Below are 14,336 nucleotides of genomic sequence, written 5' to 3'. Positions count from 1 at the left end.
ACCTGGCATGCGGGGAGGTGGAAGTGGTTGCGATGACAACAATGGATGTTTTATTGTACGATTATCATTGACTTTCGATACACAGTTGAAAAAGGGAAAGTACCATTTCATTTAAATGGAGATGCTGAGTCTAGTGCTATTTTGTCTAGCGTCTGTCAAGTGCTCTACCTTTTAGCTCGCTAAAGCCCAAAATGGAAGCTGGTTGGCTCAGCCAGTCTTGAGTCTAGTGCGCTATCTTTCAGCTAGCTATAGCCTGTATTGAAGGCTAGTTTGATTAAGCAAGCTAGAGCTCATAATGGAAGCTATTTGGAAGGGCAAGCTTGTACATCAGCTTTTCGCTAGCTAATGGGGTTTCTGTTGTTATTCTTGTCATTCTGTTCTGGATTCTTCTAAATTGCTCTGCTTTTCTCCGAGCTGCTGAAGTAGGATATCAGGTTCTGAATACCAGTATGTTGTTCCATTAATCATGGACCACACACACACACACACACACACACACACACACACACACACACACACACACAACACACACACACACACACACACACACACACACACACACACACACACACACACACACACACACACACGCGCCACCCCCACATCCCTCCATTCCTGGAAAGCCTGTTTATGTAACTACAGCAAGTGCTGACTCTCTACAGATGTGGGTCTTGGGGGCAGTGGGGGGGATGGTGGTTTGTGTAGTGGTTGTGGGGGAGGTTGTGGTCTTAGCAGCGTTGGTGGTAGGGGTGGTGGTGGAGATGGGAGTGGAAGTAGTGGTTGTAGAGGTGGTAGTGGTGTGCCAAGGGGTGGAGGAGGAGGTAGTAGTGGTGGATGTGGTGATGGTGAAAGGTCAGACCACTATCTCCATCTTCTCAATGGTGCAAAGGGCTCCTGGTTCCACCACAGTTCCACCCCGTTCTTCATCAGAACCTCTTCAGTGTTTTTATTAATGTTTCATTAATATGGTTGTGAAGGAAGTTGGGAACTGAGATCTCTGAATAAATGTGTAAATCTACCATTAACAATTTTAGAAGACGCTTCCAAATCCAAAGTGATGTACAATACATTTCCGATCCACGACATTGAGGTGTGGGGATCAACCCAGGACCTTTCTGCTGGGAGCCTTAGCACCTTAACCGCTAGACCATCAATGCATGTAAATGTGCAGAGTCCAGTCCAGCAGGATCCTCTCAGATAGTGTGCTGTCAGGTCCATGTGTTCCCCTCCTCCTTTATCAAACCTCCTGTCTCAGAGGGCTGATAGTCTGACTCTACCACCTCCTCATTCACCACCATTTCCTCCCCTCATTCTCCAAACCCCCAACCCCCCTCCCCTCCACCTCATCCTCATAGTCTCCTCCCCCAGTTGGAGATATGTTCATGTTTGTTATCTCTACAGGAGACACAGGCTTCTCCCAGCCTGAATGGAGGTGTTATGGAGACAGATCCTAGGTGGGATGGATGTTCTGGTCAAGGTCAGCTTATCATCTCACACTGCTAGGGGGTCAAAGTTCAAGGCGGACGAATAGAGTGATTCCAGGAGTACAGGGTTTTTGCAGCAGACTGAACAAGCTCTTGGTTGAAGATAAGACGTGTCTTTATCGAGCAGTGCTGGAAAAACCACTTGTCCATAATTTGAAGTGCCAAACATTTTCCAATTGGCTGTTCTTTGCTCAGGGATTATGTCATTGTACTGAGGCTGGACAAAGCATTCATTCAGTCATTTGTTTCAAAACGTCTGTACACATTATAAGGCTGCCTTGTTGTAAGAGCTTAAACTGATTAAAATCAAGTTTGAGTGCACATTTTGACATTATTGCGTTATAAAGATAGAGGTTGTTTAGGGGATATATTTAAACATGGTTAAGTTAAGGTGTGAAGTTAAATATAGTTAAGTCTGGGTGTAAAGTTAGATATAGATAACTTTAGCGTGTACATTTATACGTGGTTATGGTTTGGTTTTATTCAGAGAGGATTAAGTTGGGAGGTTAATTTAGAGATGGTTAAATAAGCGTGTAAAGTTTGATAATAGTTAAGTCTGGGTATAAAGCTAGGTATAATTAAGTTTAGGGTGTAAAGTTTACTCTTCCATGAGTCACTTCCATGAAACCACACATTTCCTCTTTCTCTCTCTCTCTCTCTCTCTCTCTCTCTCTCTCTCTTGCTTTCCTTCTTCTTCTTCTTCTTTCCTCTCAAGGGCTGATTATGGTCCCACGTTCACGCAACGCAAGGGGGTTACGGACCCCTTACGTCCTTGCGGACCCTCCTTGAGTCCACCGCAAGGGCCTGACGTGCGCCTCCCAAAAATTGTAACCTTCCGTCGAGGTGACGCAGCAGCAAGGGCTGTGATTGGTCCGCTAACTTAAACCCGACGCAGAACCAAAACAGGTTCACGACTGCGTCGAAGTGTCTGCGTGGTCATTGTGTTGCATGAACGTGGCACCATAATCAGCCCTTCAGTCTCTCTCTCTCTTTCATGCCCCTCTCTTGTCCCCCTCTTGCCCAACTCTCTTTATTTTCATTTCTGGCTGCTACCCCCCTTTATTTCTCTAGCTTGACTCATCATATTCCCCCCCCCCCCCTTCTGTGTACATGTGTGTGTGTGTGTTTGGGTGTGCACTGGTTCCAGGGTTTGTGTGTGTGTGTGTGTGTGTGTGTATGTGTTCATGTGTTCACGTGTGTGTTTGTGTGTGTGTGTGTGTGTGTGTGTGTGTGTGTGTGTGTGTATGTGTGTTTGGGTGTGTGTGTTAGTGTGAGCTGGTCCCAGGGTTAGTGGGTGTATGTGTGTGCATATCCATGCGTATGGTTTCCATCACAGGTAATAAAAGCAGCAAGCGCTAGAATGGGACCACACACGGATCCGTGCCGGGTCAGTTTCCTGCCATCCAATGAACTCTCTGGGCTCCGCATGTCATGGTGATGTCATGGTGATGTCATGGTGATGTCATGGTGGTGTCATGGTGGCAGGGTGCCGGATCTCCTTGAGCCTCCCCCGTGGGGTTCTGAAAACCCAGCTCACGACCCCAAATCCTGCAGTACAAGAATGCTGCAGTACCTTGATCCAACAGTTCACTACGGCTCACTCACAGAGCTCCAGAACTGGTAAACAGTGGTTGGACTGTAATTCACATCCAATGGTACCCGTTTCTATTTACAGTCATGAATCATGATTATATGGACCACACACACACACACACGCACACGCACACGCACACACACGCATAAACACACACGTGCTAGTAGCGCGCTAGCAGCATAACGCTAGTTTATGCTCAGCTAGTGCTAATGGAGGCCAGATGGCTTTCTGATTGTAGTAAAACACAACTCAACAGCCCCCAGTTAACTAATCAACCAATCAGCAAACACGTTGTTTACGGCCTTGTCTGATTGCATCACCGCTTCCTATTGGATGAGATGGATTCTTGTTGTCCTCTGATCTGAACTCCCATGCACAGATTATTATGAGAGGTCAGAGAGATGGTGTATGTGTGTGTTTGTGTGTGCGTGTGCGTGTGCGTGTGTATATGTGTGTGTGTGTGTGTATGTGTGTTTGTTAGAGAGTGAGAGAACCAAAGCAGTGTTCCAAGTCTCTCTTGGTGTGTGGGACCTCAGAGCTGTTGCAAAACGCTGTTATGTCATCCGTTTCTATGGTGACTTCTGCCACTACATTAAACAAACGTGTTTTAATGAACCGATGGGAGGGGAGGAGGGGGTGGGGTTCGTGACTATGTACGACTCGTTTATTTTAGAGAGATGTATTGACTATGATGGGTTAATTGATAGGAAAGGATTGCTTGAGGATCGATTGATTGATAAATGACAAGACAATAGATTGTGAATGCATTGTAATATCCCTTCCTCTCAGTAAAATCTAAAACAGATGTGTTTATAAACCGACGGCCACTCCATGTGCTTCTCCTCTCTGTACATCTGCTCTCTCAGCAATATGGAGATTTAGGTAGATGTGAATGAAATCTGAACCCGCCGATCTCCATCTTTTATCATGCAAAGATCCAGAGGAAACATTCCTGGGATTTTTCATGGATTCTTTCTAAATTCTTCTTTGATTCTTCCTGGATGTTCTCTCGATTATTTCTGGATTCTTCTTGGATTCTTCCTGGATGTTCTCTAGATTCTTGCTAGATTCTTCCTGGATTCTTCCTGGATTCCTCCCGGATTGTCAGTCTGCCCCCAGGAGTAGAGTGAATATGTTTGAGAACCGGAGTAGACCTTCATGTCTGAAGGAACCATCGACGTCTGTCCCATCATGTCTGGACTCATCCAGGATGTGACCTCCTGGGAGTCAGGCGGCCGGAGGGTTGAGACCTCTGGCACAGCCGTAGACAGATGATTGACTCCTAGAATACAGGGGCTCTGCAGGGACATCTGGCTCTTTTAAACCTCCCCTCCCCCTCCCTCTTCCTCTTTATCACACCATTGTCCTCCTCTCCCTCTCCCTCTTGTCTTCATCCTATCCTTCATTCTCCCACAAATTCCTCCTCCTTCTCTCACTATAATAATACTCCCCCTCTATTTCTCTCTCTCTCGCTCTCTCTCACACACTCTCTCTCTCTCTCACTCTCTCTCTCTCCCTCTCTCTTTCTCTCTCTTTTTCTTTTGCAGCCATTTTGTGTTGTATGATTGCCCAGCATCATTAATGCGAGAGTGCTTGGCTTCTCCTCAGTACATCTGCAGACCAACACCTTGTTTGTGTCTCTGAGAAGGGCCAAAGTAAACTCTCTGCTTTGTTTAATACTCAGTTTCCTATACATCATGTTGCGTAGTAATCCCAGCCTTGAACATACACACAGTGTCCCTGTGTTTACTCTGAAACAGAAAAGTGGAATTATTCAGGCTGATCGATGGATGTTTGTATTCCACTGTGGAAGCTAACACTAAGAAGTGTAATCCATCTCTATCGCTGACCATGCACTTGTCTAAGATGCTGTAACTTATTATGGTTATTATTGTTATATTATTATATTATTATTAGTACATTATCCCATAGGGTGCCATGTGGATCCTGCCTACTGCCCAGCATTTGGAGCTTTAGAAAAACTTAACAACAATTTTTCCATGTAAAGGCAAATTCTCCTTTGCTTATGTCTCTTATTTGGATATACTTTGCGTGGTGTATTGTTTTATCCATTATTCACATTCAAAATACTTTATTGATCCTAAGGGAAATTGGTTCCCACTTGCTCTGCTCAAAATAGAAAGGACTGTAAACAAAAAATGCTGCATATGTACATAGGTTATACATATACATGAAAGTCTGTTTGAGTGAATGTTGTGAAAATAGTTCTGGTATCCAATATGTTCTGGTACATCCTGGACCACCAGCAGAGTGTATCTTTCCAGAATAATATCAGAACCAACCTCAACCTTTACCACAAAATGTTTTTCCAACTTTTCCCTCCCAATCAAAACACTTCCAACGTAGAACATCATGTCCATTGCCATGGAAACGGCAGGGAATGGGTGGGTTCTGTTCTGTACTGTATTGTCATGTGAGACAAGTACTCTGCGCCAGGTACACTTAAACCTCTTCCAGTAACCCGGAGTAGTAACACTCTCCCTGGCCGGCTCTCTCCTCCTCTTCCTACTCCTCCTACACCGACCCTCTCTCCTCCTCCTAAAAAAACCCTTAGTCTCTCTCCTCCTCCCCTCTCCTCCCCCCACTCCACCTCACCTCCTCCTCCGACCACCAGTCATCTCGTCTTCCTCCAGCCCCCCCCCCCCCCCTTCCTACTCCCCCTTCGCTCCTTCTCCATCCCCCTCTCTCCTCCTCCACTCCCCGTCTCGCCTCCTCCTCTGATTCCCCTCTCCTTGTCGTCCGACTCCTCAACCAGGATTCCTTCTCTCTCGTACCCTCCTCCTCTCCTCTCCCCCCATCCTCTCTCCCCTCCTCCTCTCTGTCCCCCCCCTTCTATCAAGCCTCCCACCTCCACCGCGCCCTCCCGCCCTCCCCTCCTCTCCACTGCATCCTGGTAGGAAATGAGAGGCAGGCGGTGGAGATCCTTGTCCCCAGGAATATTCAAAAGCAGAGGGAGTAGATTGAAGAGCAGAGGCGCATGTAGGTGAGGCGTCTGCCATGGTTCCGGGAGCGTAAGTATTGGAGAATGTGCTTGTGTGTTTTACTGGGACCACTTTATCCAGGACGGCAACTCCGGTCAGAGAGTAGACTCATACACAGGGAACAGTTCTGGTTGTTTATATCTTCAATATTGCGAATGACATCAAGGAATCAAGCAATGGATGAATGATGAATGGTTGAATGAATGGATGAATGAATGATTGAATGAATGAATGAATGAATGAATGGTTTTTCTGTAAGACAGAATAAGAAATAGACAAATACTTATTACAAGATCCACCTAAAACATCGGGCTTAACACCCCATAAATGCTATACAAGCATAACAAATAGTTTCCACATAGACACGTTAACACGTGCAATATAACAGCCGACAACGGCGCAGCCGAGTGACGTATACACAATGCTACACGAGGTACAGGCTCATACAATAGCTACCCAATTCGTGAGTGAATCAACTAAATAGCAGAAAACAGCTCAAACATGAAATCACGCCCACTAATATGGAATCGAATTGCGGACTGCATATAATATTTATCCTACGTAAATATTCATAAATATACGTGGTTCAGTACATTACTCACTCTTCACGAACGCATTCTTTATCGTGGCGTGCTATGCGGTCGCGCGCAACAAGCTCTGACGTAGCCCCGTACACCTAGTGACTCTAGGACCCCACGGCGCTACCTGGGCTGTCCCAAATGCCTGAACAGAAATAACGATATATATATATACGCATTATATACGTAATACAATAAACAAACTAATAGGGAATTTACAACAGTAAGAGTTGAAACTCTCACACTCTCACTAAACAGACCACGGTGCCAGCGCGGAGGGCAGCCCGGGGCTCCGGGGGTAACCCAGGGGCACTTCCACAAGTTGGGCGCAGGCGATGCTGCGGAGCTGAACATGTCTTTCCTAGTTGGGTATATCTATTCTCTGAAAGATAAAGGAAGAAAACTTGATTGAGTTACTTTAGTTACTCTCTCTCTTTCTCTCCGTCTTTATGTACTCTGTGTGTGTTTAAGAGACATTGTGTGTGTGTGTGTGTGTGTGTGTGTGTGTTTAAGAAAGGTATGTTGAGTGAATTCCCCCCCAGCAAAACAAGCATCTCTCTGAGTGTAAACAGGTCTGTGGGGGGGCTTGTTTTCCTGTCCCAACCCCCCCCCCCCCCCCCCCAGCAGGGGGGCTGTTTGTTCAGATGGAGCAGCTGGGGGCTGCACTCTGATGCGGGACATAGAGGGTCCATATATACCACCATGACACGCACGCACGTGCACACACACACACACACACACACAGTTAAGGTACTTGAGGACCTTTTCCACTGTGGCCGTCTCTTGAGTAGAATGATCTCACCAGACCAGTTCCCGAATTCCTAATTGCCTTGAACCTCTTACTTAATTCTGGATTTTCCGACGCAATTGAACAGACCAACAACCAATCAGAGCAGAACAGGACGTTAACGCCTACTGTGAATTTTATGATGTCACTTGTCAGTTGCTTTGGGTCAAATGGCGCATTTCCACTGTAGAGTGCGGGTCGGTTCAGTCTGCAAAGGTGCGGCACGGGTCGTGTTTCCACCGCCAAAAGTGGGCGTGACCCAGACTGAGCCGTATTGAGCCGTCTCACAGTACTGCTCCATTGGGGTACTGAGAGCCTGAAAGGGTCCCGGCAAGTTTGAGCTACACACGCCGTCTGTTGATTGGTCGACAGAATCGTCCCTTCCATGCGACAGGGGGATAATAACAAACAAACACAGTACCAGCGAGATATTTCAGGACAACGGCGAAAGCTTTGTTTATGGAAGAAAATGTTGCGCAAAAGTTAGCCGTCCTACTTAGACGTCCTACATTGTTGTTCTTTGTTCATTGTGTGCGTTCTTCTTTTGCCTTGGATTTATTAGCAGGCTACACTGTGTCGGGCTGCTATGAGATCACGATGCTTACGTAGCTGCTATGGCTATCGCCGTCCGGCTTAAACCCCGCCCTACCATAAGGGTACCGGTGGCGGTGGAAACGCGACACGTAACCGAGCTGGGCTGAGCTGAGGCGTGCTGGGTCCGAAGCGTACCCTGCGGTGGAAATGCGCCAAAAGTGTCTCTACTAAATACTTGCAAATGTAATAACTACGGTATACATGTGTTACTGTGTTTCTGATCAGGCATCCAGGAGGGCAGCCAGTGCACCAAGTGTAAGAACGACTGGGTTCTGAAGGGGTCCATAGTGCTGCTCTACGTCCTGTGCACCCTGCTCACCATCGTGGTGGCCGTGCTTGGATACAAGGGTAAGACACAGCTGCCTGTTTCTCCATTGGACACACACCTGTTCCATCATGTGCTACTTCCTGTTGCTTTATACGCTACTTCCGCTTCACCGCCATTAAAGGCAATGCCGTCGCCTGTTGATGATGTGGACCAATCTCACCCTTCAGACTCGCTGATGTACACCATCAGGTGTATGGCTAAGGGTGCAAAGATCTCCAGAGCGCGCCACCGCTTCGGCAGCCGCTTTAAGCAGCTTCATGGCGAAGCTGCTTTTTACCATTTTTTGTAAAATAGTCGAAATGACGCAATGAGTTAAGTTAAACCAGCTGTCATGTTTTGTGTTGTCATGCTTGTAGCGAGAGAGCATGTGCACTCAGCGGTTGTTATTGTCTCTCTCTCGCTACATCCTCTCCAGCCTGGGGAGATATGATCGGCTCTGCTGCAACATTCTGGAACGCATCCACTCAGTTTCCACTGAGGGGGTTCCTGGGGTAGAGAGACTAACGGATACACTGGGTTTCAGCGAGAGAAAGAGGTCACTCATCTGCGAAGCGGCTCTGTCTCTCGTTCCAAGTATATTGTGCAATAATGTTCATTGTTGTGGACCCGAGCAGCGGTGGAAACGATGACCAGCTTGTTTGAGGCGTGAAACTGCTTTCCGGCACAAAACATTTACTCTTTCATGCTCATGTCCGTGAACACATCTCAGAGAAAGTGAAAAAACGGCTGTCCCCTCTCTCAGCTTCTCTCTCTTTTTGCCCTCTCAGTCTCTCTCTCTCGTTTTGCTCTCTCAGTCTGTCTCTCTCTCTTTTTGCTCTCTCAGTCTGTCTCTCTCTCTCTTTGCTCTCTGTCTGTCTCTCTCTTTTTGCTCTGTCTCTCTCTTTTTGCTAGAGAGAGGCTATCTCTCTCTCTTGCTCTAGTTCTGTCTTGCTTTCCATCTCTTTATTCCCGTCCCCTTCAATCTCTCACTCTCTTGTCTCTCTCTTTCTCCGCCTGTTCCCTGACTGGCTCCACCCCCCAGGCCTGTCTTCAGTTTATTTAACCAGCGTATCCCCCCCCCCCCCCCCCCACCCAGAGATCTCACCTTGGGGACAAGGTTGCTCGTGGCGTCGCCTGACCTCACTTCCTGTTCACTTGTTATCCTGATCGGGACCTGTGGAGGGCCTTCGGGTTGAACTGTAGAACGTTCCGGCTGTATTTCAGCTAAACATTCCCATGTGTGTGTGTGTGTGTGTGTATGAATGTTTTACCTGGTAATGACGGTCATTAACATTGGAGATTGCTTGGTCACAGCTCTCCCTCTCTCTATTTCTTGTTGTTATTTCTGTCTCTCACTTTCTCTGACTCTGTCTCTTTCTCACTTTCACTCTCTCTCGCTCGCTGTCGCTCTCTCGCTCTTGCTCTTGCTCTCTGTCTCACTCTCTCTCTATTTGATTGGTCCCAGATGGGGGGAGGAGCCTTGGGTTCCGTCGCTGCATTAGAACTCAGAAGCCGGTCAGATAGGGTTTGTTCTGGAACAGTCCGCAGAACCACAAATAGTGAGAATTCTAAATGCACAACCAAGTGTATCCTAAACGCACAACCAAGTGTATCCTAAACGCACAACCAAGTGTATCCTAAACGCACAACCAAGTGTCACAGAACTGCCCATAGGAGCGGCTTTTGAACTTTAAATAAATACTTTCTACTACTTTCTACTTTTCAAGTCTCTCCTGGTAAGTCTTGAACATGACTCACATTTTCAACTTTTGAATGTGTTCCAATTGTACTGCAAGTTACAGTTTTATTGTGTGTGGATATTTATGTGGTGTGTGCGTATTAAAGTGATTGTGCGTGGGGGTATATTTGTGAGATTGTCTGTCTGTGGGCGAGAATGTGTGTATTTATACAGCAAATGTACAATTGTTATTAAAGTGTGTGTGTGTGTGTGTGTGTGTGTGTGTGTGTGTGTGTGTGTGTGTGTGTGTGTGTGTGTGTGGTCAGGGGTCTGACCAGGAAGCCTGTTGTTTATGAATGAATGAATGAATTCCTTTTATTGTCACTATACATAGTACAATGAGATTGAAAGCATCTCATTCTCAGTGCATACACATGTAGAATATGAAAATACAAATCTAATAACGTACAAGTAATAAATAGTGCAGAAAAAAGGGGGGGATAAAGTGCATGAGGTCAGTGCATATGTGACCAATCTCGTCTCACAGCTGTAGTGAGAATTGCATTGCCTCAGAGCTTGTCTCTCTGATCAGCAACACTAGGTAGGTAGGAAGGAATAAGGATTATTCAGTTATGAAGGAAGTACTGTAGGACAGAAGGTTAATCTAAAGAGAGCAATGGTAGAATTAGGGAGACCAGGTTGTCTAGTAGTGGTCAGGGTGTTTGACTTCTGGCCAAAAGATTCCCAATGTACACTGTCTACCTGTAGGCATCCTTGAACAAGATGCCCTCTACCTGCTCTTTGATGATGTATCTTCACTGGAAGTCTGCTACATGACTAAATAGTTGTGACCTTCCTGGGAAATGTGCCCCCCTAAAGCCACTACTCTCAGAGGAATGTATATACTACAACACAACTTCCCGCTCTGCTTTGTCATTCGGTTTGGAAGAGAATGTTGTGTTGAGGGCTGAAATGCATCAAAGTATTTTCCCACATGTGGTTCCGTTCAGCCATGAAACATTCATCCAGCAGATTAACACACTCTTGTTTGTAAACCTCCTGCTCATTCTAATGTTGCTACTAATGTGATTAAATCACTAATACTGTGATTTATTCACTACTACTTTGATTCATTCACTATTAATGTGACTCATTCACTCCTAATGTGACTCATTCACTTCTAGTGGCAAATGAACTGCTAGTGTTATTCATTCACCACTCTTCTGATTCGTTCAATACCAATGTTATTCATTCACTACTAATGCGATTCATTCACTACTAATCTGATTTATTCACTTCCAGTGCGAATCATACACTTCGAATTGGATTTATTCACTAGAACTGTATGTGACCCATTCACTAGTTTAGTTAGCTGGTCACCATCACCACCACTACCTTTACCAAAACCTCTTCCTTTCCATAACCACCTGAACCACTACCATCAACACCATCCCCATCACCATCTCCATTACCACCATCCCACCACATACAACCTCCATCACCACCACCACTCTTTTCCTACACCGCTCTCTCCATCCATCTATAGCTCCCCCCCCTCCCCCATTAACTCACATGACACTAACTCTCTGTCAATTCTCTCTATTCCTCACACACACATACACACACAGCCTGACCCTGGGTAGAACATGCAGAGCGTGTAATAGGCTACGTGCACAACAATGGCGTCTGTTTCCGCTTGTGACCCGAGTGTGCGCTTGAGTATTTCCGGAATACTTCCTGATTGCAGCGTTTACAACTAGAACGTGATACCGGCAAGTTTGTTTTGTAGTTTTTCATACGTGTACAATGAGTGGATTTACAGTTGAAGAACGGCGACTTGCTTACCAAGGTACGAAATTCAGCGCTCCATTGTTGTGTGCCAAAATGCACAAATTTGTGATACAATAGGGAAATAAACTTTCATTCATTCCCTGTTGATCCCGCGGTATGGGCTGAGTGGATGGGGAAGATCCGGAGAGAAGACTTCAACCCTACCTAAAACATCTGGGTCTGTAGTAGGCATTTTAATGTCACTGATGTTGTCGTGGCTGCTGGGGGACTGAAAAGGCTACGGAAGGGAACAATACCTGTTCTCTTTGCATGAAATGGCTATCAACTACCTGTACCCAGACCCAGTGTTTGGGAACGGCGACCGCAGCCTGAGAGTGATATCCCGGATTCAGGTTCTGACTCCGAGATGGAAACTGTCACAGTGGCACCTGATCACGACTACTGTTTGGTTCCAGAAACGGGGGTGACAGCATGTGTGTTGACTGACGACAACAAATTATTACTTATTGTTGTAATTATTATAAAGTTAAATCAGAAGAAGATATAAGAAAATGATCTTTGTACCTTTATAGGTCTACTTTGTTATTAGTTAACCCCCAAGCATCTAGAGTATCTATAAGGATGCTGAGGTGGCAAGGGTTATCAGGGAGAGAGGGGATTACTTATTTTTTCACTTTTACCTGGGTTGATTCAATGAGTTGTTAATGAATGTATGTGTGTATTGTTCATCTGCAATATTTCCTTATTAAATTATAAATTGTCTTATGTTATATCTAGTGTGTTTTCAGTGTTTACATGTCAGTAAAACACAAAATCTAGTGTAAAGACCACAATGACACACTGACAGTTTTCAAGTCAAGGCACATCTTTAATTTACTGTGGAGTTGCCCACGCCTTTACTAGCGGGCCGTTCTGGTAATTTACCAGGAAGCAGGCCACATTGTGATTCCAGAAAGCTTGAATATTTCACGCTCACTCAGGAATCCCGCACAAAGCCCTGACACAAAGGTAATGGCAACATGGGGAGCCATGCCAATCATTGCATTGAATGTAGTATGTGATTTATAGCTTGAATACTCTTCAGGAGAAGAGAGGATGGTGTTTGGCAGAAAATCTCAGTGCAATCAAGCACCACCTGTGTGTCAGCAAATGCAGAAAACTCAGGTGGTAGTTGAGCTCTGACAACTTCTGATGGGATCCACAGACACACCTTGGTGAATTTAGTTTGATGTTGGATGTTCGACAGATGATTTGGATATTCATTTTGGTTGTCGACACAAGTCGACAACGATAATGTATACAATACTGGTAACAAACAATGTTTGTTAATGTATTGCCGCATATCATTAAATAGACCCACAGTTGCGGCCATCGAGGACCGCGTCCGCATATGTTTTAAGTTGTCTTTGCCGCAATTTACATGACGAATCAGTGTTTCTGAAGTTGGAGAAGAAAACGCTATTCCATGTGTTAATTATGCCTATTATTTGGCCATAAACTGAGCCATTTGAAGTTTGAAATTCATGTGGTCATGCATCTGTCTCAGTGGAGACTGCAAACGCGCTGTCAAAAACTCAATTCAAAATGTGCTGGCTCTTAAAGGGGATGGGAGATGCCATTCTCATTGGTTTATTGCATGTTACGCCCAAAACACACCTACGGGTTTCAGCCCAACCCATTTTAGATTGCGCCAGGCACAAAGCTCATTTATCTCGCCGTCATAATAGAACCGCCCACAAAGTACTTTGACTTTGCACCTTGACGTCTGCTAAGTATGCTATAGGCTTACTGCATGAGAAAAATTTAGATCGATATTGCGCAACAATCGGGAGATGGGGACCCCCCCGAATATTGAAGGGTATTTCGCACACTGCCCCAGACCAATGTAAATCTGTTCTGCTAAGTAGCAGTAATAAGACACACTACACTATATGTCTTGCAGGCCATTTTCCCAAAATTGTAATACGCCTACTGTCCTCATCAGTTGCACATACTGTAACTCCAACCAACTTCACTGGTTACATATCAAATTTAGAATGGATTTTCAAGTTTTGCCTTTTGTTTTTAAAGCCCTTAATGGGTTGGCACCCCATTATTTAAGCAACCTACTAAGTCCTTACTGTCATTTTAGGCCTCTTAGATCTTCCTCTCAGCAACTACTAGGCTATCTGTCCCAAACTCTTGCCTAAAAACCAAAGCTGATAGGGCTTTCTTTGCTGCCCACCACCTCTGGAATAACCTCCCTATACATATAAAATCCTCCTCCACTATCAGTAGTTTTAAGTCTAATTTAAAGACCCAACTTTTTTCCCTGGCCTTTAACATTCATTAATTTCCATTTGGTTGTTTATTTTATTTTATTTCCTTCATCAGCATTATTCATTCACCCCCTACCTACCCCACCCCCACTCCACCCCCACCCCACATTGTCTTTGTTTGTCTTTGTCTTTATTTTGTCAACTGTATCACCAGTGTCATCAGCCTAGTATTAGTATTTTCACCCAATCGATAATCATATTCA

The 14,336-nt window shown here is 45.3% G+C and overlaps 1 protein-coding gene across 2 annotated transcripts in view; it reads left to right on the top strand.

The window, feature by feature from the left end:
* The window catches only part of LOC311355802 (collectin-12-like), a 33,951-nt gene that overhangs the window by 10,789 nt on the left and 8,826 nt on the right, over window positions 1-14,336 (top strand). For both annotated transcript variants that reach the window (XM_084475640.1, XM_084475639.1), the window contains exon 3: window positions 8,265-8,387. In XM_084475640.1, the coding sequence (XP_084331766.1) occupies window positions 8,265-8,387 (123 nt within the window). The remainder of the gene's footprint in view (window positions 1-8,264; window positions 8,388-14,336) is intronic.

Source organism: Micromesistius poutassou, assembly GCF_964030765.1.
Source record: "Micromesistius poutassou genome assembly, chromosome: 11".
Taxonomy (NCBI): Eukaryota; Metazoa; Chordata; class Actinopteri; order Gadiformes; family Gadidae; genus Micromesistius; species Micromesistius poutassou.
This window is presented reverse-complemented; position numbering and strand designations above follow the sequence as displayed.